Genomic DNA, 26,293 nt, shown 5'->3' with positions numbered 1-26,293 from the left:
GTTGGGGAAGATCACTGAGAAAATGACATTTGAGCAAAGACATAAAGGGGTAAAGGAACAGGCCCTGTGGATTTTAGGCAGAGAGAATTCCAAGTGGAAAGTTCCAAGGCAAGACTTACGTAACATGTTACATATGTATATACATATATATATGTATTTTGTGTTTGTGTGTATGTATGAAAACATTTTTCAATCCATATGATTCGGGTAGAACTTCACCTTCTATGTGTGATTCAGATTTAATCAACAATCTGTTTTCCCTGGCCACATTTCCTTTCAGTTGGATATTTAGGTTATTTCCTTTGCTTTTTCCTATTCTTTTTTTATCCTATCAAAATAATGTTATAATTTATTTCTTTCATTGCATTTATGAATATTTATGTAGGATAGAGTTCCAGAAACAAATTGACTATGCAAGGAAATTAGCATCTGGACATTTCTTACAGTCTTTGTTCAAATTGCCAAATTGATTCCAAAGAGGTTATAGCAATTTCTATTTCAACCATCAGTATATGAGAGTGCTTAATTTATGTCTACCAGTACTGGGTTATGCTGTTTTAAATGTGAGAATGCTATCATATTTTAGTTCAATATTTTTTAAAATTTATTTTATTTTATTATCTTCTTTTAAAGACACAATCACACAAAATATTAATATTTAAGTGTTATTTCTTTAAATATTAGTGGAATTGAGTTTTAAAACATATTTACTAGTCATTTTTGCATGTGCAAATGATGTGCCCACTCTGCTTTTGCCGTCTTAGTGTTTTTCCTTATTAACTTGTACACATCTTTAAAAGTCTGAGATTATTAACATGTTTATCATATTTGTGGTATTTATAAAATTAGTGCTTTCAATAGCAATTTAAATATTGGAAACAAAATAGGATAATGCTAAATCAACAGAAACAAGTGCCTATTTTGGGAACATTGGACAATAACAATCAACACAATTATCACTTGTAAAAATCTTTGAATATGTTAAATCTTTGAATATAACTTCTTCAGCTATATTTAAAAATTATGATGCCCCTACACTACATACTAGGCATAATGTTAAGTTCTTCTATATAATTTTTCTAATTATTAAACTTAGAATCATTATTATCTTGGTTTTACAGATAAAGAACATGAGGCTCAAAAAAATAAGCAATTTGCCTGAAGTCCCACGCCTAGATTGTTGCAACTCTTGGGACTTAGGTTCTTTTTTCACTGTATCTATCACACTCTAAGATAGTTAAGACATTTATACAACTGAATAAACTCATAAATTGCATAAAATTTTTACTTTTTAGTCTTACCCGGCCAGAATCCAAAGTAGTGGGCATATTCCTCATTTCATACACAGCAACCTGCCCATCACTGTCTCCCACCAGAAGGCAATCTGCTTGTTTGGCGAAAAGAACAGTTGTGAACTTGATTCCAGGGTTAGCAACATTCACAATCAGAGGGTCCAAGCTGTAATGAATTATTTTATTTGTAAATTCAGTTGTTAATGATATGTCATTTCTGTTATATAGACTAAGAAAAGTTTGAAATACCTTTTGTGAATTCATGTAACAAAAACCAAAAGTCTCTTTCAAGTGTTTCCAAACTCAAAATAACTGCTTCTCATTCCCATTAAATCAAAACTTTCATTTTATTGTATGCATATACCACATATTGTTTATCTATTCATCTGGTAATCGACACTTTGGTAACTTCCACTTTTTGGCTATTGTGAATAATGCCAATAATATTGTTGAGCTGTAGGAGTTATTTATATTTTCTGGATATTAAATTCTTATCAGACCATACAAAGGAATGAGGTTCTGATATATGCTACAACATGCAAGAACCGTGAGGACATTATGTTGAAATAAGTTAAACATACAATGAAAAATACTGTTTGATTCCACTATGAAATACCTAGAATAAGCAAATGAAAAAAAGTAAAATAGATAGAGCATGGCTTACAGGTTACCAGGGGCAGAAGTGGAAGCAGGAGGAGAGGAATGGGAGCTTAATGGGTGTCGAGTTTCTGTTTGGGGTCATGAAAAGGTCTGGGTAATGGATGATGGTGATGCTAGCGCAGTATTGTGAATATGATTAACATCACTGAATTGTATACTTGAAAGTGGTTAAAAGGGAAATTTTGAGCTGTATATATGTTACTACAACAAGAAGTTTAAAAAGCTTTCATTTCTTCAATGAACTAACATCAATTAGCTAAATTAAATTAATTCTCAACTAAGATGTACAAATAAGTTTAAAATCTTTAAAGAATAAATGTCTTTTAACAGAAGTCTTGCCCCAAATTAATCTTTCCAACATAAAAGAACATTGTGAACAGAAACTCTTTCTACTCTTTGTCATCCAACATAATCCACCTCAAAAAAAGAACAGAAGTAAGCAATTTTGTATACTTCCTCTTAAGACGTGTTACTCTGGGAATTATAGTTGAACAAAAATATTAAAACCAGAGGTAGGATACTTTAAGTAGCTTCTTTATACATTCATCATTTCATAGTCAAAAATTGTTTTGGGATGGAATCTTTGATTTTTGCTTCATAGTATTTTATAGACTAAGCCATGACAGAATTTTAAAGTTGCTGAATTATTAACTTGTAGGAAAATATTTTATCATTAAGAATAAACTCATTGAATTTTACATCGTTCATAATAGACAAGAATGTTTTTCCCAGCTCCTCCTGCTAATAACTAATATAAATATTTATGCTAGTTTGCAGTTAAAGTATTACTATTGAACACATTATTCCAGCATTGTATACATTTTCATATTAAGAAGCATAGTGAACCTAGATGACACTTTAATAACTGGTGTAACACTTTAGATGAAAATTTAAAATGAAATGCATGCCCCTTTGAATATATTTTGAAGTTAGAGAATAAGTAAATATTTTAAAAAATAACTATTTTGTCCCTTCTTTGTCCTTTTCTTTATCATATTGCAGAGAATCTCTAAGAAAAAAAAAAGGACAATGCAACAACAAAAAAAGAGACACAGTTTCCCAGTGCCACTGAGGGTGCAAGTGGACACAGAAGAACACACAGCGAATTGATACAGAGAGCAGACAAAGGGGGGTGGGGGAAAAAGGGGAGAGAAATAAAATAAAATAAATCTTTAAAAAAATAAAAATAAAGCTTCATAGCAAAAAAAAAGAATGAGTAGATGCTGTCTGTATTCATTTCCTAGGGCTGCAAAGTACCACAAACTGGGTGGCTAAAAAAAAAAAACAAAGCAGAAATTTACTCTCTCATAGCTTCAAAAGCTTGAAGTCTAAATCAAGGTATCAGCAGGGCCATGTTCCCTCTGAAGGATCTAGGGAAGATTGCTTCTTTGCCTCTTCCTACCTTCTAGTAGCCCTGGGTACTCCTTGGCATGTGGCAATAATAACTCCAATCTCTGCCTCCTCCTTCTCTCCCTGTGCATTTCCATCTTCACATAAAATTTCCCCTCTTTGTTTCTTCCTCACTTATTTTAAGGACACAGTCATATTGATTTAGGGTTCACTTGGACCCTAAACATAAACGAATATGACCTAAACTTAATTTGATTACATTTGCAAGGCTATTTATAAATAAGGACCACGGTCACAGGAACTGGGGATTAGGACTTCAACATATCTTTTGGGGAGACACAATTCAACCATAATAAATGCCTCTCTGCATTCCTTTGTAAACCGAATTCAATGAATAAGAATTCAAGGTAGTTTGAGATGAGTAAGATAACCTGTATTCATTCAGATATTTTAAAAAACATATATGGTATAAGTAATTAATATTAATAAAGCTTTCTGGTATATATCTATACTTATAAAGGACACTGATGAAGTAAACTATTACTTGTTTTAAAGTAACTACATTACTCTCTAACCAATGTAAAAACTGTCAAATATCATTTAAGTTGAACTGCTTCTTCTAGAAATAGACTCAAGAAAAATATTAACATTACGTGCTGATGTGAAGGTCCCAAATTTCCACTCTGCTCTCATTTGCAGCTGCAAATATATAGGATGATTTTGGAGACCAGGCAACATCGTAAACAACATAAGTAGTAGGATAAAAGCTCAAAAAAGGTTTGAGACTGTCCTGTTGCCATATAATAACACCCCAATCTGCAGAACAGCTTAAGAACACATCGTGATGAAATGGATTCCACGCTATTTTATACACTGGACCCTACAATTAGAAAAATAAATTAAAATACAGAGGTAAATAATATTTAACATGTCATGCTTGAAACTTAACCAGCAAATTAAAAATGCTAAGATTTCTACAAGATTTATGCACCAACCATATTTTACTTGAGGGTAAGGCCATAAATTTAATCTTCCCTAAATAATTCTACACAGCAACATAAATATATATACATAGCAAAAACATATGCGACAACATTCACTACATATTAATACATATTATACCTATATATTTAAAAAATATAGGAATGTTAAGGAAAAAAAATAGAAATTAGGAAGAAAATGAAGAAAACATAGATGGAACTGTCATAAAAGAAGCAAAAACTAGGCATGTGTGGGAGACACTTTTACTTTGAGATCAGCATATTACCATAAGCAAAGATTTTTAAAAACTAATGAAAAGTAAGACTTTCATAATTTGTAAGAAGAAATAAAAGAATCTAGAAGCCAAATAAAATCACCTACATGTTACTAGTGGTTTCCATACAAGAAGGCAGTTAATTCAAGTTGGTATTTTGAACTGTGAAGTTGTATATTTTTTGGATGTTTAAAATACTGTGAATAATGATACTGGTTTTTTTTTTCATAAATAGTGCAAAATAAATAGACTGTTCCATACTTATTATAATTAAACTAACCTTATGTCCTCTATAAGTATCCAGGTATTGCTCATTATAAGAACAAGAACATTTGTGAATATGACCTTCTTCAGTGCCAGCCAAATAGATATTTGTGTCCTACAACACAATAAGAAATCAAAATACATTGGTTTATGAAACATCAGTAAGTGTGCTAAACTGGAAATTAGGCAATCCAGGCTCTATTAAAAGTAATTTGAAAACAAAAACTTTAAATACTATCTTGAATATAACTGTCATATTTTTCTATCCTGACTTTACAATAATTATACTACCTGAAGGACTATTGTGTGAAAGAAAATATAGATTTGTCTTTTGTTAGAATAGAAGGTAGAACTTAGTATTCTGTCTAGAAATTACATGGAAAATTTTTTCTTAAAATGAGGAAGACACCTTCTAAATTTTAGAACTGGCTGAAAACGGAAGTAGCAGTCCAGGGAAACAAATGCCTTTTCATTACAACTAGTCAGAGAAAACAAAGTACTTAACAATAACTCTGTATTTCTGTAATGCTGAAGAAATGGTTCCTGCTAGGAGTGAGAGATTGAACTAGATGGCCTCTCAGTCAACTTTAAATCTAAATGTTTGTACTAAGTAGAGATTTTAAAAATATGTCTTTTTATGAGTCATGGTCAAATAGTGTGAAAGTCAGTAGTCTAAAGCCTTGCTTTGTAGAGTGTAGTCATCAGACCAGGAGCATTAACATCATTTTGAAACTAGAATCTCAGGCCCTACCCCAGACTGACTGAATTAGAATCTGTATTTTAACAAGATCTCCAGGTAATCTGTACGTACATTAAAATTTTAGAAGCATTGAGAAGCATTGCTCTAGATACTAGATCATAGGTATACAGAGTTTTAAATCACAAAATAAAATAAAAATGTTTTCCAAAGTGGTTATTACCTATTTACATTCATCAGCAGTGCATCAAAGTTCCCTTTGAACCACATTCTCTTCAACAGTTGGTTATATAAGAAATCCTAAATGTTGTTATTCTATTGGGTGTAAAAGTATATCTTTTGGTATTAAGTTTCATTTACATGAATATTAATAAGGTCGAGGAGTACATTTTCATGTTTATTGACCATTTGTGCTTCCTCTTCTGTTTCTGTTTCTTGACTATTTTACTAATCATCTCTTTTTCATATTCATTTATATAAGTTCTTCATATATTCTAGGTCCTATCGCTTTATCTATCGCATATACTTGCAAATATTTTTTCCCAGGATATGTCTTATCTTTTTACTTTTTTATAGTGTCTTTTGATAAACAGAAGTTCTATTTATAATGTAATTGGTATTATGAATCTTTTATTTTATGGTTATTATGTTTTTGCTTTCTTTAAAACATCTTTTCCCATCTTGAGGTCATAGAGATATTTTGCTATATTTTTTCTAAAAGATTTTTATATGTGATGAGATAGGGACCTGTCTGTAGCTATATGTGCCTCAGAAAAACATGTTCTTAAACCTAATCCACTCCTGTGGGTGTGAACCCATTGTAAATAGGAATTTTAATGTTAAGGTATGGCCCAGGATGGGTGTTAATCTTATTGGTGGAGTCCTTTTTAAGCAGAATATAACTCAGATAGATAGAGAAAAAGTCACAGGAAGCAAGAAACTGAAATTCAGTGGAAAGTGAAGAGAACAGAGAGGCCAGTAGAGGTCATGATGTACTTTGCTATGTGACAGAGGAGCCAAGGAGAAAGGATCACTGGCAGCCAGCCACAGAATGCCAGTCTTTAGGAAGAAAGCACCTCCTTAATGGTACCTTGATTTGAACGTTCTCTTAGCCTCAAAATTGTGAGCTAATAAATTCCCATTGTTTAAGCCAACTCATTGCATGGTGTTTGCTTGAGCAGCCAATGGAAACTAAAATAGGATCTAAGTTAACTTTTCCCCAATAAAGAAAATGATTACCAATACACCATTTATTGAAGATGGTCAACCACCACACTAGGGAACCGAGAGTGCCTACAACTCCAACCAGGAGAATTGCATCCATCAGCGATGTGGGATCTAAGCCCCCTTTTGATAGAGAGATGCAATGGACATCACCAACCCAGGGTCCACAGAATGGAGGAATAAAATATGGATTAGAGTGAACTTACTGGTATTCTACTATAGAATTAATGTGACTAGTAATAGAAGAAACTATAGCACTGATCTGGAGAAAGTGGCCATAGTAGTTGCTGAGGGCAAAGAGAGGGAAAAAAAGATAAAATGTGGGGACACTGTTGACATTGGGAGTTGTCCTGCATGATATTGCAGGGACAGATGCTGGACATTATATATCCTGCCATAACCATTGAATGTACTGGGGAAGAGTGTAAACTACAATGTAAACTATAATCCATGCGGTGCAGCAGTGCTCCAAAATGTATTCACCAAATGCAATGAATGTGCCACAATGATGAAAGAAGTTATTGATGTGGGAGGAGTGGAGGGTGGGAGATGGGGTATGGGGGAATCTCATATTTTTTAATGTAACTTTTTGTGCTCTATATCTTTTTTTTAAAAAAAAGACAATTAAATAAATAAAATAAAATAAAAAATACACCATTTATGAGGAGGTCATCCTTCTCCAGAGATCTTCAAGTTCACTATCAAAGGCTGGGGTCCCTAGGAACCAAAACCTGAGACAGCAATTTGTATGCAAGAGTTTTTTTTGAGAAGTACTTTTAGGAACAAACTTTATGATGCAATGAGGAATGGGCAAAGGGATGAGTTGAACTGTGATGCTGAAGCAACAGAAGGTTCAACCCAACCTACAAGAAATTCTGGAGCTGGGATGGTCCTTCAGAGTTCTGCCTGGAGGCAAAAGAAGCCAAATATTTTATACACTCTCCCTTCCATTAACCAATCAAAAAGATAATAGAATCAAATCTAACCATATCAATAATCAAATTAAATATTATAAAGAAAGTCATTTCATAATGATAAGGAAGTCAATTAATCAAGAGGACAAAACAATTTTGAACAATTAATTGAAGCTTCAAAATACATGAAGCAAAAATGGACAGAACTTCAAGGAAAACAGATAAATCTAGAATTATGGTCAGAGACTTCAATACTTCTTTAAATAATTGATGAAGAAGTTGGAAGAAAAAAAAAATAATGCACTTGAACAACACCATCAACCAACTTGACCTGATAGACATTTATAAAAATACTCCACAAAAAACAGCAAAGTTTTCCTTAAGTACACAGAAAACATTTACTCATATAGACAGACCACATTCTGGGCTATAAAACAAATATCAATATATTCAAAAAGTTTCAAATTAGACTAAGCATGCTCTCTGACCACAATGGGTTTGAATTAGAAATCAATAAAAGAAATATCCTTAGAAAATCCCCAATTATTTAGAAATTAAATGACACATATTTAAATTGCATACCTATCAAAGAATAATTCAAAGTAGAAATCAAAAAGTAATTTAAACACAATGAAAAATGAAATACAATATACCAAAATTCGTGGTATGCTTCTAAAGCAGTAGTTAGAGATAAGTTGTTTTGAATTTGCCTATATATTATATTCAAATTTGTAAATCAGTGACCTCAGTTCCCACCTTAAGATATTAGAAGAAGAATAGCAAATTAAAACCAAAGCAGAAGAAGGTATATAATTAAGGTGAAAGTGGAAATCAATGAAATATAAAATATAAAACAGAAAAACAAGTGAAATTCAAGGAAACCAAAAGCTGTTTCTTTTAGAAAATCAGTAATATTGATAAACTTCTAGCCAGAATAGTTAGGAAAAAGAGAGAAGACACAAATTATTAATATTAGGAATGAGGGAGAACTTATAGTTATTAAAGGGTAATAAGGGAATAGTATTAAGCCAATCAATCCAACAATTTACTTGAAATAAACAAATTCCTTTGAAGACACAAATTACCCAAGCTCACTCAAAGGAACTAGATAATCTTAATAGCTCTATATCTATTAAAAATCTTGAATTTGTAGTTCAAAATCTTCCCACAAAGAAATCTCCAGAAAGTCCACATGGCTTCACTGATTTTTCTATCAAACATGTAATTAAGAAATAATACTGGGAAGCAGATTTGGCTCAACTGATAGAGCATCCACCTACCACATTAGAGGTCCAGGGTTCAAACTCAAGGCCTCCTGGCTTCCTGCATGGTGAGCTGGCCCACATGCAGTGCTGATGCATGCAAGAAGTGCCATGCCACACAGGGGTGCCCCCATGTCCCCCATGATCCACACGCAAGGAGTACACCCGGCAAGGAGAGCTGTCCTGTGTGAAAAAAAGCACAGCCGGCCCAGGAGTGGCACCGCACACAGGGAGAGCTGATGCAGCAAGATGATGCAACAAAAAGAGACACAGATTCCCAGTGCCACTGATAAGAATAAAAACTGGACACAAAAGAGCACACAGCGAATGGACACAGAGTGCAGACAATGGGGTGAGGGGGGGAGAGAAATAAATAATTAATAAATCTTTTTAAAAAAGAAGAAATAATACTGGGAGCAGATATGGTTTGAGCAGTTGAGCACCCACCTCCCACATGGGAGGTTTTAGGTTCAGTTCCCAGTGCCTCCTGAAAAAAACAGAAAAACAAAAAATAAACAAAACAAATGAAAAAAACAACTCAGGGAAACTGATGTGGCTCAGTGGTTGAGCACTGGCTTCCTATATATGAGGTCCCAGGTTCAATCCCTGGCCCCTAGTACCTCAAAAAAAAGAAAGAAAAAGAAAAGGGAAAAAAAAAAAAATAAAGTCTGTGCAAATTCTTTCAAAAAATTAAAGATGGAAGAAGACTTTCTAATTTATTCTGAGGCCAGAATTACACTGATACTAAAACCAAAGATATTACAAGAAAAGAAAAGTATAGACCAATAATATCCTTCATGAAAAAAAAATTTAAATGCTTTGTTACGGTTAAGCTGATGTGTCAATTCATTCAGGTAATGGTGCCCAATTGTTTGGTCAGGCAAGCACTGGCCTAAATGTAATACAAGGGCATTTCATGGACTTTAATCATTGATTGCATAGATGGCTGGCTACATCCACAATCGACTGAGGAAATAGCCATCAGCAATGAGTGATGTCTCATCCAATCAGGTAAAGGCCTTAAGAGGGGAAGTGATTTCAGCATTCAGAGAGAGAATGCCCCATCTCTACTACAGATAGCCAGTGGCTCTTGGGGACTCATCAAGGACCTTCATCAGAGTCCCTGGTTTGCAGCCTGCCCTACAGAATTGGACTTGTGCATTCCCTCTATTGTGTGAGACAATTTTATAAAATCTCATACTATTTACAGATATTTCCTGTCAGTTCTGTTTGCCTAGAGAACTCTGACTAACACAGGATCTAAACAAAATTTTAGCATATTGAATCCAACAATATACTAAAAGAGTAATGTGTAATAATCATGATCAAGAGATTTATTCCAGGTATAAACACTGAAAAATTAGTCAATGTCTTAAAAAGACATTTCTCCAAAGGGGAAATACAAATGACCAAAAAACACATGAAAAAATGTTCAATATCACTAGCTATTAGGGAAATACAAATCAAAGCTACAATGAGATATCATCTCAAACCACTAGAATGGCCATTATTTTTTAAAAACCAGGAAACAATAAGTGCCAGAGAAGATGTGGATAAACAGGAACATTTCTTCACTGTTGGTGGGAATGTAAAATGGTGCAGTCTCTGTGGAAAACAGTTTTGTGGTTCCTCAGAAAGCTAAATATAGAACTGCTATATAACCCAGCAGTTCCTCTACTAGGAATATATCTAGAAGAACTGAAAACTGTGATGCAAACAGACATTTGCACACTGATGTTCATAGTGGTGTTATTCACAATTGCCTAAGGATGGAAACAACAAAGTGTCTATCAACTGATGAATGGATAAACAAAATGTAATATATACATACAATGGAATACTATGCTGCTATAAGAAGAAATGAAATTTGGACACATATAACATGGATAAGCTTTGAAGGCATTATACTAAGTGAACTAAGCCAAACACAAAATGACAAATATTGCATGGTCTTACTATTATAATATGAACTAAATACAAAGAATAAATTCATGAAGTTAAAACCTAGAGTATAGGCTATTAGGAAATGGGAGGAGGGCTGAGAAGAGGTACTGACATTTAATGTGTGTATAAGTTTTAATTAACTTGACTGCAAAAGTGTGTAAATGGAAAGAGTTGTTTAATGAACTAACACAGATGGTTTATAAATGGGATTGTGGCTGAAAAGAGCAGTCTAAGGATGTAATGTCACTTAAAAGGAAGCTAGGGGAAGTGGATGTGGCTCAATCCTTGGGTGCCCACCTACCACATGGGAGGTCCTGGGTTTGGTTCCTGGTGCCTCCTAAAGAAGATGAGCAAGACAGCGAGCTGATGTGAGGGGCTGGCATGGTGAGCTGATGTAACAAGATGACACAACAAGATGACAATGCAACAAGGAAACACAATGAGACATAACAAGCAGGGAGCAGAGGTGGCTCAAGTGATTGGGTGTCTCCTTCCCACATAGAAGGTCCCAGGTTTGGTTCCTGGTGCCTCCTAAAAAAAACAAAAAAGAAAAAAAAATGAAGACAAGCAGACAGCAAGTGCAAAACAATAAGGGGTGGGAGAGGGGAGAAATAAATAAATCTTAAACAAAAAAAGAAAGCTAGAGAATAATCTAGGAAATGAATAACATAGTGAACTCAGAGGTGGATGATAATTGTGGTTAATAGGATATATACAAGAAAGAACTAGAGCAAATGTACATAACTATTGCAAGGTGGTAGGAATGTGGAGACGCATGGGAAAAATACAATTAATGTAACCTATGGGTTATAGTTACCAGCTATACTATAATATTCTTGCATCAGTGCCAAATATCTACTGTGTTAATAATGGGGTTATGGAAAAAATACACCAAATGTATGCTATAGACCATAGTTAGTGGTAAAAGTCTGATATTATCTCATCACCTGTAACAAATGTTCCACAAAAATGTAATATGTTGGTAAAAGGATGTTATATGGGAATTCCACACATGTTCCACAAAAATGTAATGGTGGAGGGGTGTTGTATGGGAATTCTACACAGGTACATGATTATTTTGTAAGTTCACAACTTCTCTTACAAAAATAAATAAATAAATGAATGTAACTAACCATATTAACAAACTTAAAAAGCTTTGTAATCATCTCATTAGATGCATAAAAAGCTGTTGACAAAATCCAACATCTATTCAGGATAAAAAAAAAAAACCTCTGAGCAAACTAGAAATGTAATGGTACTTCGTCATCCTGCTTAATAGCATCTACAAAAAAAGCACCTTAAGCTGACATCATTCTTGATGGCAAGAGACTGAATGTTTCCCCCTAAGATCAGGAACAAGGTAAGGATGCTGCTTTCATTACTTCTATTCATCATTGTACTGGAGCTTCTAGGCAGTGAAATCAGGAAAGGAAAAGAAATAATAGGCAACCAGATTAGAAAGGAAGAAGTATAATAAAACTGCTTTATTTACAGACTTCATAATCGTCTCGAATTCCTTATGCCAGGGGTCCTTCCAGGACACCAGTCCAGGGTTTTTCAACCTAACACTATTGGCCAGTTAATTCTTTGTGTGGAGGTATGGTTTTCTTGTGCATTGTAGAACGTTTAGCAGTAGCCTTGGCCTCTGCCCATTAGATGCCTGGTACAACTTCTCTCCCCCACTGCAGCTGAAACAACCAAAAATATCTGTCAAATATCTGTGAGAGAGGGGGAGAAAATCTACTCCCCTCCCCCACCACACACACACATACATTGAGAATCACTGTCCTAGAGTCAAAGTGAAAGGTAGAGTACAGGAATTTGACAATGAACCTTGTTAGAAGATGGCTGCAGTAGAACAAGTGAAAATAATGAAAGCCTAAACTACAGTAGTAGTAATAAGGCTTAGACTGCAAGGGATGGGACAAAAGGCTTAAATATTATTTGGATAATAGTGTAGAACAAAGAAGGAACTTGGGTTGTAGTTTGCATTATTAGGTGGATGTTCGTGTCACTTAATATTACATATTACAGAAATAATATGATATATATTTTCTTAGAAGATTTTCATAGGAACTGAATTTTCTGATTCCAAAGTATCTTGAAATAAAAAGAATTATAAAAAGTAGAATTTTATTAACTGTGCTTCGATTTGATTCTGATTTTGATAAGCATGAACCTAAATGGACCACCTGATCCCTAAATCCTGAGTTACCACTCAGATTCAAATTTAGCAGACTGCTATAGTGGATTTGATTTCTGTAATTCTGATAGAGCTGCAGAGTGCAAAAGAGGGACAAGGAGGAAAATGAATGTGGCTCAACCCTTTGGGCACCCGCCTACCACATGGGAGTTCCCAGGTTCGGGTCCCAGTGCCTCCTAAAAGAAGGCAAGGTAGACACCACCTCCTGTCACAACAAGATTGACTCTGCCCCCACTGCAACAAGCAGATGCCACAAGCCAGCAGAAGCTGCAGCTCGTGGGGAGTGGATGTGTCTCTGGCTATTGGGCACTCCCTTCTCATGTAGAAGAGAGATGAGAGAAACATCTGGGGCAGGGGGGGATAAATAAAGTAAATAAAATAAATCTTTTTAAAAGGGGGGACAAGGAGGAGCACTCAAGTTAAGCATGCAGTTGTAAAGTTCTATAGTTCCTCAAAAATATTTACCTTCCCTCTATATGGAAAAGCAGAGAAAGGACAAAGTATAGTCAACTGGAATGTGCCATTCTACTTAGGAAGGCACCTGGGTCTATGATTTTTATTACTTTACTCACAAGATATAATGTTCAGTAACCATTTTTTCTTTTCTTATACTTTAACACACTTCATTTGTTAGAAGTTATTAAATGCAATGTAAACAATGGGTTGAAATAATTTACCTTGGGATGAAAAGCAAAGCACATTCCAGGAGCCTGTCGAGATATCAAAGCTTCACCTTTCTTTTCCTTTTCCCCTCCTTTTCTGTTGCTGCTAGCAGCAGTTCGCCTCAATCGCATCAAATCTTTATTTAAAAAAAAAATATATATATATATACATATAAAACACTTGTTATTTACCACAAGAAAACATATTGCAGACATCATGTGTGCCCCTTGTGCATAAAATATGATCTCTACTACCGTTTGCATGTAATCAGGTTAAAATTAGCCAATCTCAGAACTACATGCTTAGAAAAAGAATGAACAAGCCCAGCTTTTTTTATTTGTCAAACAAAATTTATGACCTCTCACAAATAGTTCACTAGGAATTGTTAATTTGGCACATAACATGAGAAAGAATTTAATTTTTTTCTTTTTACCATGACAGTCCAGTCCTTTCCGTATAACCCATTTGGAGATTCTTCCATCTGCTGATATAGAAACAAGAATTTCTCTTTTGTCATCACCTGTTGTTCCTCTATCTTGTTCTATCCATTGTAGCTGCCATACAGGTCCCAAATGTTTTTGAGGAGATTCACTAAAACAAGAAAAAGTCCTAAATATAGAATCATTATAATAATTTTTAAAGACTTTCAATATGTCAGCTCCCTAGAGCATTATGACCTATGTTTAAAAAAAATCCTTTTGTTATTTAAAACTGGACTTTTAAATATTTTGAAAAGTAGGAAAGATAATCACTTTACCTCTTAATATTCACTGTTTTTTCCTAATTTTTTACAAAAGGAAATATTTACTGACCTTTATTATATTAGCTAAAAAAACAGTGTGGTGGTTTGAAACTGTATTTACCCAAAATAACATGTTTGTAAACCTAATCCATTCCTGTTGGTGTGAACCCATTTTAAGTAGAACCTTCTGTGTCTTTGATAAGGTTACTTTGGTTACAGTACAGTCCAGGATAGGTCTTAATCTTATTACTGAAATCTTTTATAATCAGAATGAAGCTCAGGTGGAGAGAAAGCCACAGAGGAAACAGTCAGAAGTTGAATCAATAGAACCTAGAAGAGAATAGAGAGGTTACCATGTGTATCACCATGTGACAGAAAAGCTAAGGACCAAGGATCTCCATCATCCAGCTGCAAAGTGCCACAGGTTTTGGGGAGAAAGCAGTGCCTTGATTTGAACTTTTATGCTAGCCTCAAAATTGTGAGTTAATAAAGTCCCATTGTTTAAGCCAATTCATTGCATAGTATTTGCTTGAGCTGCCAAGGAAACTAAAACCAACGGGAATACAAAATCATGTCTTTTCTTTCTTTTCAAAATATACTTCTCTTACTCATGTTTTCTTTTCCCTGGTTCAGTTGTGATAATTCGGATTTTAGTTTATTTTAGACACATTGAATAAAAGTACTGTATCTTCATCTTGCTTTATAAACATTATTTTGTCAAGGCTTAAATCAATTGGCCATTTAAATCCTACTCAATAAAAGAATTACCTCACTCTTTTTCCTATGTATCAGGTTTGCCCACTGGCTTGATTCTCTCCCTATGGCTGAGATTTAACATTATTCTGAAAAATAAACTCACTTTTCAGATTACTGATTATTTTCCCTTCAGATTAATGGGGTATTCTTTTCCCAGTATTGACTCCTCTTAATTTTTGTATATGAACCCTCCAATGCAGTAGTTTTGAAACTTTTAAAATCATAGATATCTTTGAACATTTGGTAAAAGTTATGAACCCTCTTCCCAGAAACAAGCACAAAGGCCTATCTTACAAAACTATGCAAATAATTTCAAAGTTAAGATTAAGAACCCTTGTTTTAATACCTATTTACAGACCTAGCTAAATTTATTCAAACAATGATAGCAAGGTCCTGCCTCATTATAGTTTCATGGTATCTAGTCTATTCCAAAAACCTAATCTATTCAATATTTTTCACCTTTAACTTCTTAGTTTTCACAATATGATTCATTGACTCATTCATCCATTGTTTATTAATCATTTATTATACCCCTGTTGCATGCCTGATATTGTGTAGTATACTGAGTATACAAGGGTAAGTAAGATTCAACCCTTGCCCTAAAGGAACTTATAACTTCTCATATATATGTGTGTGTGTAAACAAATAATTTATAATAGTGTGATATGTACTGTGCTGGTTTGGTTCTTTTGTGGACCCCAGAAAATCCTTTTCATAATATGAACTTATTCCTGTGCCTGTAAACCCATTGTAAATGGGATGTTTTAATTAGATTCAGTTAAGGGACCTTTTGATTAGATCACTTTTGATTAGGTCACTTCAGTTAAGGGTCTTTAATTAATTGTGGGACCCAAGATGGTCTTAATCCTCTTATTGGAGTCCTTTATAAACTGAGACTAAAAAGCTGGAGACCTAGGGGGAAAAAGCTGCAGGGACAGAAAGAAGCCTCTAGAAGTCGATGTTAACAAACAGGAGAGAGAAACACCACAAACAGAGCAGCCCTAAGCAGAATTGGCAATGAGGCCCAGAGGAGAGGGGAGAGACAAACCGATGCCCCCATTCTGCCCTGCCAAGTTTCTGATTGCCCACAGCTGAGCTGAGGGAGAAAGTGAACCTGGAGGATAAGGCAGAGACCAGCAGAGTCACCATTGTGCTGCGGTCACCCCTCGGGCTGAAGTGTGGTTTGCTGGCCTGGCGGGGGAGCAGCCGCGGCAGGCCAAGCCACTGCCCCCATAATAGGGTGGCTGGTCGGACTCACTGCCACCCCTGAAGGGAGCTCGGCATGGGCGCAGAGTGCCCTCGGGTCTCCCCTTCTCGGCAGCCATGCTTCTGCGGCCGCCCCTCCTCCCGGATGACACCACACGATGCCTTGTGGGGCGGCACCCTTCTTCTTCTTTCTCCCTGCGCAGGTGCAGGGCGGAAAATTCCAGTCTGCCCTTTTCCCCTCCCCCGACAGCAGCAACAGCCAGGCGTGGGCGGAAAAATCCAGTCTGCCCTTTTCCCTCCCCCCCCCCACAGCAGCAACAGCCAGGCGTGGGCGGGAAACTCAAGTCTGCCCTCCACCCCAGCAACAGCAGCCACCAATCCCTAAACCCTGCCCCTTCCCCCAGCAACAGCGACAGCCAATCCCTAACCACCACCCCTCCCCCGTCCAGTACCGCCCCTGCCCTGCCAAGTTTCTGATTGCCCACAGCTGAGCTGAGGGAGAAAGTGAACCTGGAGGATAAGGCAGAGACCAGCAGAGTCACCATTGTGCCTTGCCACATGGCATGAGTCTAGGATGACCAGCAGCTGGTCCTTTGGGAGAAAAGCATTGCCTGATTTGGACATTTTCACAGCCACAAAACTATAAGCTTTTCTTTTTTTTTCTTTTTTTTTTTAATCTAATACATTCCCATTGTAAAAGCCAGGCCATTTCTGGTATATTGCTCCCAGCAGCTTTTAGCAAACTAAAACAAGTACTATGATATAGATATGTATAGGATGCACAAAACAAAGGATTGGCAAGGTTTCCTGAAGGAGGTGATACTTAAGTAATGTTTAAAAATAACCATGAACTATCAAGCCAAAGAAAGGTTGTTGGTAAAGTGGGCAGAAAAGAAGATGAAGAGATTAGAAAAAAGCATTTCAGTTGGAAAGAACAATGAGTAGTTATTAAATGTTTTAAAAATACTGAAGTCACTCTCAATAACAACACAAATATTCACTCAAAACTAAGTGAGAGTAAATTTCTACTTTACCCTTAGAAAGGATGTAATACATGTTTTTTCATATATTTGGATTCTCACCTACTATCCAGAACTGGAATATTACTGTTGCTCTGTACATTATAAACTGCAATAGTGCCATTGTGATAGCCAACTGCTAAAAGGTTAGGTGCTCCAATCGAAAAATCCACAGCAGTAACTCCATGTACACTCTGATAAATACGTTCTGGCCACTAAATTAAAAAAAAATATACACACACACACATGCACACACACACATACACACACATATGCAGAGAGAGAAAGAGAAAATGTTAAACCTTTTGTGCAGATCACATTGAGACTTTATCTGCAATGGAAATACAGTGAGGAATTTTAAGTGGGGGTTTAATATTTGATTTATGCTTTTAAAAAATATCACTCTGGCAGCTATGAGGTGAATGGAGTAAAAAGGGGCAAAAAAAAAAAAAAGAGTCAGGGCAATTGTTAACTGTTGCACTAATATAGGCAGGATACAACGGTGGCTGAAACTAAGCTGGTGGCAATGGAAATGTGAGACTAGCTAGTCTAGTTCAGTTACTCCTATTTAACTTCTGGGACAAATGAGAACAAAGCCACATTTGATAGGTTACTTTGATAAAAGCATGGCTTTACTTGATAAAACCATAACTTTCAGAGCTCAATGGTTTTAAGAAATGGACTTCTACAATGATTATCAACTTTTGGTAATCTCTCAGCAGAATTAGGATGATCATCGCATTCTTAAAGAAACAATAACGGTCCCCTATCAAATCATCTAGTATATATTACTATCTTCCAATATCTGTTTCAGGTGCCCAGAATTTTCTAATCCTTTCTAAACAAAGAATAGAGGAAGATTCAAAATTCTTTAAGGTGTTCTGTTCTAAAACTCTGTCAAAAGGGTTTTTTTGTTTTGTTTTTATGTCTAATCTAAATCCTTTCCTGTTTCTAACCATCTGTGTGGAAAAAGGAACAATTGATGATGGACCTTATGTCATCCTTACATATGTTTAAAATGGCTTCTTACTTTCTTTCTTTAAAGTCCTGATAGACTGGGATTATTTATAAAAACTCTAATCATTTCTATATGTTGTTATGGCCCTTTTCTAAAGTTTACACTCATATTCTCATAAGCTATGAAGTAACAGACTGACCAGTACTGTGTAGCAAAAAAATAAAAAATAAAGAAGTAATTCTTATTCATTCTTTTTGAAAAGCTCATGGCAGTAGACAGTCATATTAATCTATTTTATGTCTGAGGAGAGCAGAGGTCAAGTGATAAGGAATTATTCATCTTTTAAGAAACAACCCAGTAGTAAAAAAAACATGCAATTTCAAAGGACTTTCATTTGCAGAATCATTATTTATAATTAGTGGTGATAATAATGGCTAAGTTCTACATCATTAGCTCTAACAGCACATAGTAGACCCTCAACAAATATTTTATGAAATTGTGAAGGAAATCTCTTTACCTTATGTCAACATGAACAAATTTTAATCGTTATGGATTTAAATCATAGAAAATATAGATGACCTTGAATGATAAAATTGTCTTGCTTTTTTATTTAACATATTACTTATATAATCAATGGGAATGATGTTAACATTTAATTTATTGAATAAAAATGGCTTTTATTCCTGTTTGGGTTACCGTGGGATTCTTTAGTGACCAGCAGCAAGCCAATCCTCTTTTTTGCTCTTTAAATCCAAAGTGCCCATAACCAACAGCCAAAAGATCCTGAAAACCAGAAAAATACATTTAAAATAAGAGAAGATGGTATTAAAATGCTCATAAATGTATAGAGACACATACTGATGAACTGTGCTAAAAATTGTGATAAGACATTTCAAGTAAGAAGAAAAAATATCAGGGTAGCATCTATTATTATTCCACACCTCCATCTTACTAAGCAAAATGATTAGTCAGTCACTTTTTCAAACTGAAGAAAAAGTATCTAAAAAGAACCAATTGCTAACACGTTATTTCAACATATTGAGATTATCTTCCAAGATTGTTTTATGACATCAAAATAACATCCTCAGAGATACTATATAATTATTTAATATTTTACATCTCTGAGGATGTCCTAATTGTTTCAAATGTAAAATAAGAGGCACTTAGTAAATGGCAGATCATGTCAAAAAATGTATTTATAAGCACATATAGACAAATGATTAATGATTGACCAAACACAGCCTCTGTTTTCTTCTATCAGAATACCTTTACAAAAAAATTTTTTTTCTGCTACCACCCTGCTTTCAGGCCAACATCCACTCAGAGGCATTCCCTTTGTCTTAAAACACTCTTCACCACAACCCATTCTACCCCTGACTTTGACAAACTCCTATTTCATCTCTTCTAGACTCAGCATAGGTGCTACTTACTTTAGGAAGCCTTTAAAAGCCTCTATTACATACTCCCACAGTACTATTTATTTTCTCTATAAAACCAAACTATTATATAGGCAGGGTGTATGCATGACTCAATTACTACTGTAATCTCTAGTGCCTTAACAGAGTGCCTGGCACAGTGTTCAATAAGTATTTGTGGTATGAACTAATAAATACTATACATGCCATCTGTCATGTGTTTTTACTGAAATTCATTCAAAATGATTTAATTCCAATCTTAGTAGCAATGTATTAATGTTTAAAACGTTAGTATACTCAGTTTCTAAAAGCAGTTCTTCTATCTTCATTTACAGACTTTTAGTACTGATTTATTAAATTTCACTATCTACAAGATGTTCCCTGTGATGGTTAGGCTATTGTGTCAACTCAGCCAGGTAACTGTGCCCAGTTGTTTGGTTAAGCAAGCAATGGGCTAACTGTAATACAGGGCATTTATGGACTTTAGTCGCCATTGACTTTACTGCTGTGGTAAATCATAGGCAACTGGTTATAATCACATCAATCAGGGAGATTGCCATCAGCAATTAGTGATGCTTAACCCAATCAGATGAATGCCTTAAAAGGGAAAGTGATTCCAGCATTGAGAGAGAATTTCCCAGTTTGTCTTTGGACAGTCAACATCTCCCAGAACTGGTCAACAACCTTCATTGGACTTTCACTGCAGCCCCCGGTTGCAGCCTGCCTGCGGAACCTGGACTTGTGCATCCGCATGGCTGCGTGAGAGACTCTTATAGAATCACATACCATTGACAGATATCTCTTGTTGATGCTGTTTCCCTAGAGAACCCTGACTAATATATTCCCAAATATAGTTTTAGAAAATAAAACCAATACTAGATGTAACTTATTTGATCTAAAATAATCACACCTTAATTAAAATAATGTGTTATTTAGGTTTCACAAAGATGCTTATAGACTTTGTTTAATAACTGTAACTACTACCATAATTGCACATAGCATGTCATAAGGTGTAGCTACAAAATAATGAGGCTACTTCCTAAATATTCAAAAGCCAATACAAGTTATACAAACAAATTAATTTTGACAACTTCACACTAAATATTTATTACAAAGATACTGCTATTACATGGAAGATTTTTGGAATCACCAATTGGTAAATACCTTCAGAACCATTTATAAACCCCATGAGAAAAATCAGTCTTGTTACTCTATAATCATCCTTATTTAAAAAGCAAACGCACCATTCCCAGCTTGATCATTCATCTTACTTGCCTTAAGATGACTTTTGGCAGTGTAGTAGTTAAGAGCAAGAACTCTTGAGTCAGATATGTGGGTATGAATTCTGCTTGTTTCACTTACTAGTTGTGTGACTTTGGGCAAGTTATTTATCCTTTGGGCTTCGATTTCTTCATCAACATAATGGGGAAAATATAATCCTTACTTTATAGAGATGCTGTGCTAACAAAATACAATAGTGCCTGGCACATAGCAAGTGCTATTTAAGTATTTGCTATGATGAGTAGTAGGAAGTTTTTTAAGAAATCTCAGATTATTTTGCACATTTACAGTGTTATTGAATTAACTATATACTTCAGAATATGACTACTTTTAGAAGACAAATTTAGGTGCATGTGATTTGGTATATGTTAAAGTAAATCAGCAATAACTGACTTGGATCCAGAAAGTTCTATATTCCCCAGTAGATCCCCTAAAATAATAATGGTGATGTTTTCATATTTGCATATCCCCCGTTTTGAAACATGAGTTTGCTTTAGAGCCTTTTTAAAACCAAGTGATATGTCAAATTACATTCCTTGCCCAATATCTAAGCAAAATAATACTTTATTTGAAATTGATATTTGTCCTTAAATGTTAAAGATGAAATTTTTAAATGTTTGATAACTTACTGGATTTGTTTTATTCCAGGTGAGGCTGCTCACATTAAGACCTTTGGTTAAGTCACAGGTAAACGACCAAAGTCGTTCCAAATTTGCTGGTATGGTTGATTGTTCTGCCCCTATTTCTATTTCTTCTTCCTCCTCCTTCTTTTCTTCCTCTATCTCTGTAAGCTTTTCACCTTCTAAAACATCTTCATGCTCTTCAGGTTCAGGCTCTGAATAAAGTAATAAAAAAGATGAAAGCTCTTTAGCAAGGTGATACTTTTGATTCATATTTTAATATCTCAGAAGAACCACTAAAAACACATCTCTGCTCTAATAAATTTATTATCAAAACAATAAAGCCTATAAGGTTTAACTTTTTAGCAACACCAGAGCACTTAGGAATACAGGTCTATATTGTGTTTTTTTGTTTTTTGCTTTAGGATCTTATATTGTTTAAATTTAATTTTAATTTTTAAAGAAGCTTTAAATTACATAAATGTTACATCAAAAATATAGGGGATTCTCATATATCCCACCACCTCTCCCTCCCACACTTTCCCATATTAACATCTTTCATTTGTGTGGTACATTTTTTACAGTAATGAACACATACTGAAGCATTGCCACTAACCATGGAGTATGGTTTACATTATATATTTTAAATGTCTGGATGCTTTGCCTTCCTTTAAAGAATGTTGAAGTTTGTTTTGGCAAACTGTTAACTTATTTTAAGATTAGCCTGGTATTTTTGAGGCTTGTTTTTTTTGGGGGGGAGAGGTGGTCCCTAAAGTAAGCTTTATTCTAAGACTAGTTCTGGATCTCAACTGAATACTACATCTATGCAGCAAGGTTCCTCTACTCTGGCTAGTTACAACTAAAATATCTCCAAGCCCTACGTGCACTATGGGAATTGTTCATCTTACACTTCCTGGTAGCACTCTACCTGATGTTGGCAGAGGTTTATCCTAACCAGCACCATTTAGGTTACAGGCAAAGACTCAATGAGACCTGCAGATGGAGTTATGCAGTCTTTTCTGTGCATAACTCCATCCTATTCAGTTTTCTGCCCCATAAATTCCAGTCACCTCAGTCTCCTGAAACTTTGATCTGTCTGGCCAAATAAGCAAAACTACTACACTCTGCTCCATTTCCTATCCATATCCTGTAGTTTGGAAAGTACATCCAGGAAGAAAGCTAGGGTAATCATAATGTTCACCTACAGTCATGTGTGGTCTATTGCATAATGTAAAAAAAGTCTCACAGTTATTTCATGCATTCTGTCCAGTTTTCTAGCTATATATGGCAGTGTTTTGTATCTTCCAATGTAATAGTCTTTTACCTCTTGGGATAAATTTAATCTTAGATATTTTGTTCACTCATATTACCTCATTGCTGCGGTAGAGAAACAAAACTGATTTTTGCATGTTAATAATGTAGCCTGAGCCTTCCTGAATTCATTTATTAGCTCTGTTAGTATCTTGTGTATTCTTTGCAATTTTCTAAATAAAGGACCATATCATGTACAAATAGAGATAGTTTTACTTCTTCCTTTCCAGTATGGATAACTTTTATTTCTTTTCTTGCCTAATTGCTCTGGCTAGGACTTCCAGTACAATGTTGAATAGCAGCATGAAAGCTAGCACTCTTAATCTGTTTCTGACCTTCATGAGAAAGCTTCCAGGATTTCATCATTGAGTATAATGCTGTTGTTTTTTTATATATGACCTTTATCAAGTTGAAGAAGTTACCTTCTATTCCTATTGAGAGTTTTTATGTATTGGATTTTTGCCTTTTCTGTGTCTATTTAGATAATCATGTGATTTTCCTTCATTCAATTAATGTGATGTATTACACTGATTTATTTTCTTATGTTGAACCACCCTTGCATAACTGGAATAAATACCACTTGGTTATGGTGTATAAAGTTTTTAATAAGCTGTTGGATTCAATTTAGTAGTATTTTTGAGGATTTTTGCATATGGATTTGTCTTTTTTCTTTTTTTAAAAAAAGATTTATTTTATTTATTTATCTCCCCTTCCCCTCCATTGTCTGCTCTCTGTGTTCATTCACTGTTTGTTCTTCAGTGTCCACTTGCATTATCCGGTGGCACTTGGAAACTCCATCTCTTTTTTTTTTCCCCATCATTTTGCTGTGTCAGCTCTCTGTGTGTGCAGTGCCACTCCTGCACAGGTTACGCTTTTTTCACATGGGGCGGCTCTCCTTATGGGGCGCACTCCTTGTGCGTGGGCACCCCTATGTGGGGGCGCCCCTGCATGGCATGGCACTCCTTGTGCATGGCAGCACTGCATGTGGGCCAGGTCACCACACAGGTCAGGAAGCTCAGGGGATTGAACCTGGACCCTCCATATGGTAGACAGACACTCTATCAGTTGAGCCACGTTTGCTTCCTGTCTTCTTTTTTTCTTGTGATATCTTTATCTTTCTTTGGAATCAGAATAATTCTAGCTAGCATCATAAAATTAGGAAGAATTCCCTCCTTTTTAATTTTTGGAAGAGTTTGAAAAAGGTTTGTGTTAACTCTTCTTTGACCATTTGGTAGAATTCACCAGTGAAGCCATCTGGTCCTAGACTTTTTTTTTGCTGGGAGGTTTTTCCTTACTAATGCAATATGGTTATTTGGTACTGGTCTGATGAGATCTTCTCTATCTTCTTGAGTAAATTTAGCTAAGTTATGTATTTCTATGATTTTGTCCATTTCCTCTAGATTACTTGATTTTTGGCTTTCAATTGTTTATAGTATTTTCTTACAATCATTTTAATTTCTGCAAGATGAGTAGTACTGCCCCTACTTTGATTTCTGATCTAGTTATTTGTGTATTATTTTCTTTTTCAGTCTAGCTATAGGTTTGCCTGTTTTACTGATTTTTTCAAGGAATCTTCTATTGGTTTCATTGATTGTCTCAATTGGTTTTCTATTTACTTCATTTATTGCCACTCTAATCATTATTTCCTTTCTTCTAATACCTTTACATTTAGTTTGCTCTTATTTACCTAGTTATTCAAGATGGTAAGTTAGGTTATTGATTTGATATCTTATTTTTAATGTAGGTGCTTACAGCTATAAATTTTCCTCTGAGTACTGTCTTTTCTACATTTTGATATGTTGTGTTTTCATTCGAATTTGTCTAGGAATTTTCTGATGTTCCTTTGATTTCTTCTTTGACCCATTGGTGTTTTAAGAGGGTATTATTTAATTTCCACATCTTTGTGAATTTTCCAGCTTTCTTTCTGTTATTGATTTCTAGTTTTATTCCATTCAGTTAGAAAAGATGCTTTGTATGATGTTTTAAAATGGAGTGATACATGTTTTGTGGCCTAATATATGGCCTATTTTGGAGAATGATCCTTGTGCTCATAAGAAAAATATGTATTCTACTGTCATTGGGTGGATTATTCAATATGTGTCTGTTACATATAGTTTTATAGTATTGTTTAAGTCCTCTGTTTCCTTATTGATCTTCTGTCTAGATGTTCTAAGCATAATTGCAATGTTTTAAAATTTATTGAGACTTTTTGGTGACCTAACATATGATCTATTCTGGAGAACAACTCCTGTGTTTGTGAGGTTGTGTACTCTACTTTTGTTGGGTGAAGTGTTCAATATGTTTGTTAGCTATAGTTGGTTTGTAGTATGGTTGAAATCCTCTGTTTCCATATTGATCTTCTGTCTAGATGTTCTATCCATTATTGAAAGCAAAGCATTGAAGTCTCCAACTATTATTGTAGAACTTTCTTTTGTTTCTGTTCAATATTGTCAATTTGCTTCATGTATTTTGGGATCCTACTGTTAGGATTATAAATTAGCTAGGTGCAAAAGGAATTGTGGATTTGATGTGGGAATTTTTAATCATTTTAACAAAGCTCAAACACATCTTTATTAATCAAAATAGGAACCATTACAATCAACGCATTTTGCCAATGAGAAATAAATTTGTTTATTCCTGTAGCATAAAAATCCATGCTTTGGAATCTGATGAAATCTTGGAAAGCATTTTCTGTATCCTGCTGGTTGTAGAAGTGTTTTCCCTGCAAAAAAGTTGTCGAGATGCTTGAAGAAGTGGCAGCTGGTTGGTGAGAGGTCAGGTGAATATGGCAGATGAGGCAAAACTTTGTAGACCAATTCATTCAACTTTTGAAGCGTTGTTTGTGTGATGTGCAGTTGGGCGTTGCCATGGAGAAGAATTTGGCGCTTTCTGTTGACCAATGCCGGCTGCAGGCACTGCAGTTTTTGGTGTATCTCATCCATTTGCTGAACATACTTCTCAGATGTAATGGTTTCATCAGGATTCAGAAAGCTGTAGTGGGTCAGACCCGCAGCAGACCACCAAACAGTGACCTTGACCTTTTTTTGGTGCAAGTTTGGCTTTGGGAAGTACTTTGGAGCTTCTTCTAGGTTGAACCACTGAGCTGGTTATCATTGGTTGTCATATAAAATCCAATTTTTGTCATGCATGACCACCTGATCAAGAAATGGTCTGTTGTTGATGCACGAAATAAGAGAAGATGACACTTCAAAATGGCGATTTTTAAAAATTTTCAGTCAGCTCATGAGACCCACTTA

General features: G+C 35.1%; 1 protein-coding gene across 5 annotated transcripts in view; it reads right to left on the bottom strand.

Annotated features, from left to right (window-relative positions):
• DNAI4 (dynein axonemal intermediate chain 4) overlaps nt 1-26,293 on the bottom strand; it is a 172,707-nt gene that overhangs the window by 7,103 nt on the left and 139,311 nt on the right. For 4 of the 5 annotated variants that reach the window (XM_058303377.2, XM_058303376.2, XM_058303379.2 and 1 more), the window contains 8 exons: nt 21,735-21,940; nt 19,106-19,192; nt 17,515-17,666; nt 14,162-14,319; nt 13,743-13,864; nt 4,838-4,936; nt 3,956-4,182; nt 1,302-1,458 (listed from right to left, as the gene is read on the bottom strand). In XM_058303377.2, the coding sequence (XP_058159360.1) occupies nt 1,302-1,458; nt 3,956-4,182; nt 4,838-4,936; nt 13,743-13,864; nt 14,162-14,319; nt 17,515-17,666; nt 19,106-19,192; nt 21,735-21,940 (1,208 nt within the window). Of the gene's footprint in view, nt 1-1,301; nt 1,459-3,955; nt 4,183-4,837; nt 4,937-12,331; nt 12,551-13,742; nt 13,865-14,161; nt 14,320-17,514; nt 17,667-19,105; nt 19,193-21,734; nt 21,941-26,293 lie in introns of those variants that run through there. The other variant, XM_058303380.2, reaches the window with a different exon arrangement.

The sequence above is a fragment of the Dasypus novemcinctus genome, chromosome 9 (assembly GCF_030445035.2).
Source record: "Dasypus novemcinctus isolate mDasNov1 chromosome 9, mDasNov1.1.hap2, whole genome shotgun sequence".
In the NCBI taxonomy this organism is placed as follows: domain Eukaryota; kingdom Metazoa; phylum Chordata; class Mammalia; order Cingulata; family Dasypodidae; genus Dasypus; species Dasypus novemcinctus.
Note: the sequence above shows the minus strand (reverse complement) of the source record. Positions and strands in the feature narration are given on the sequence as shown.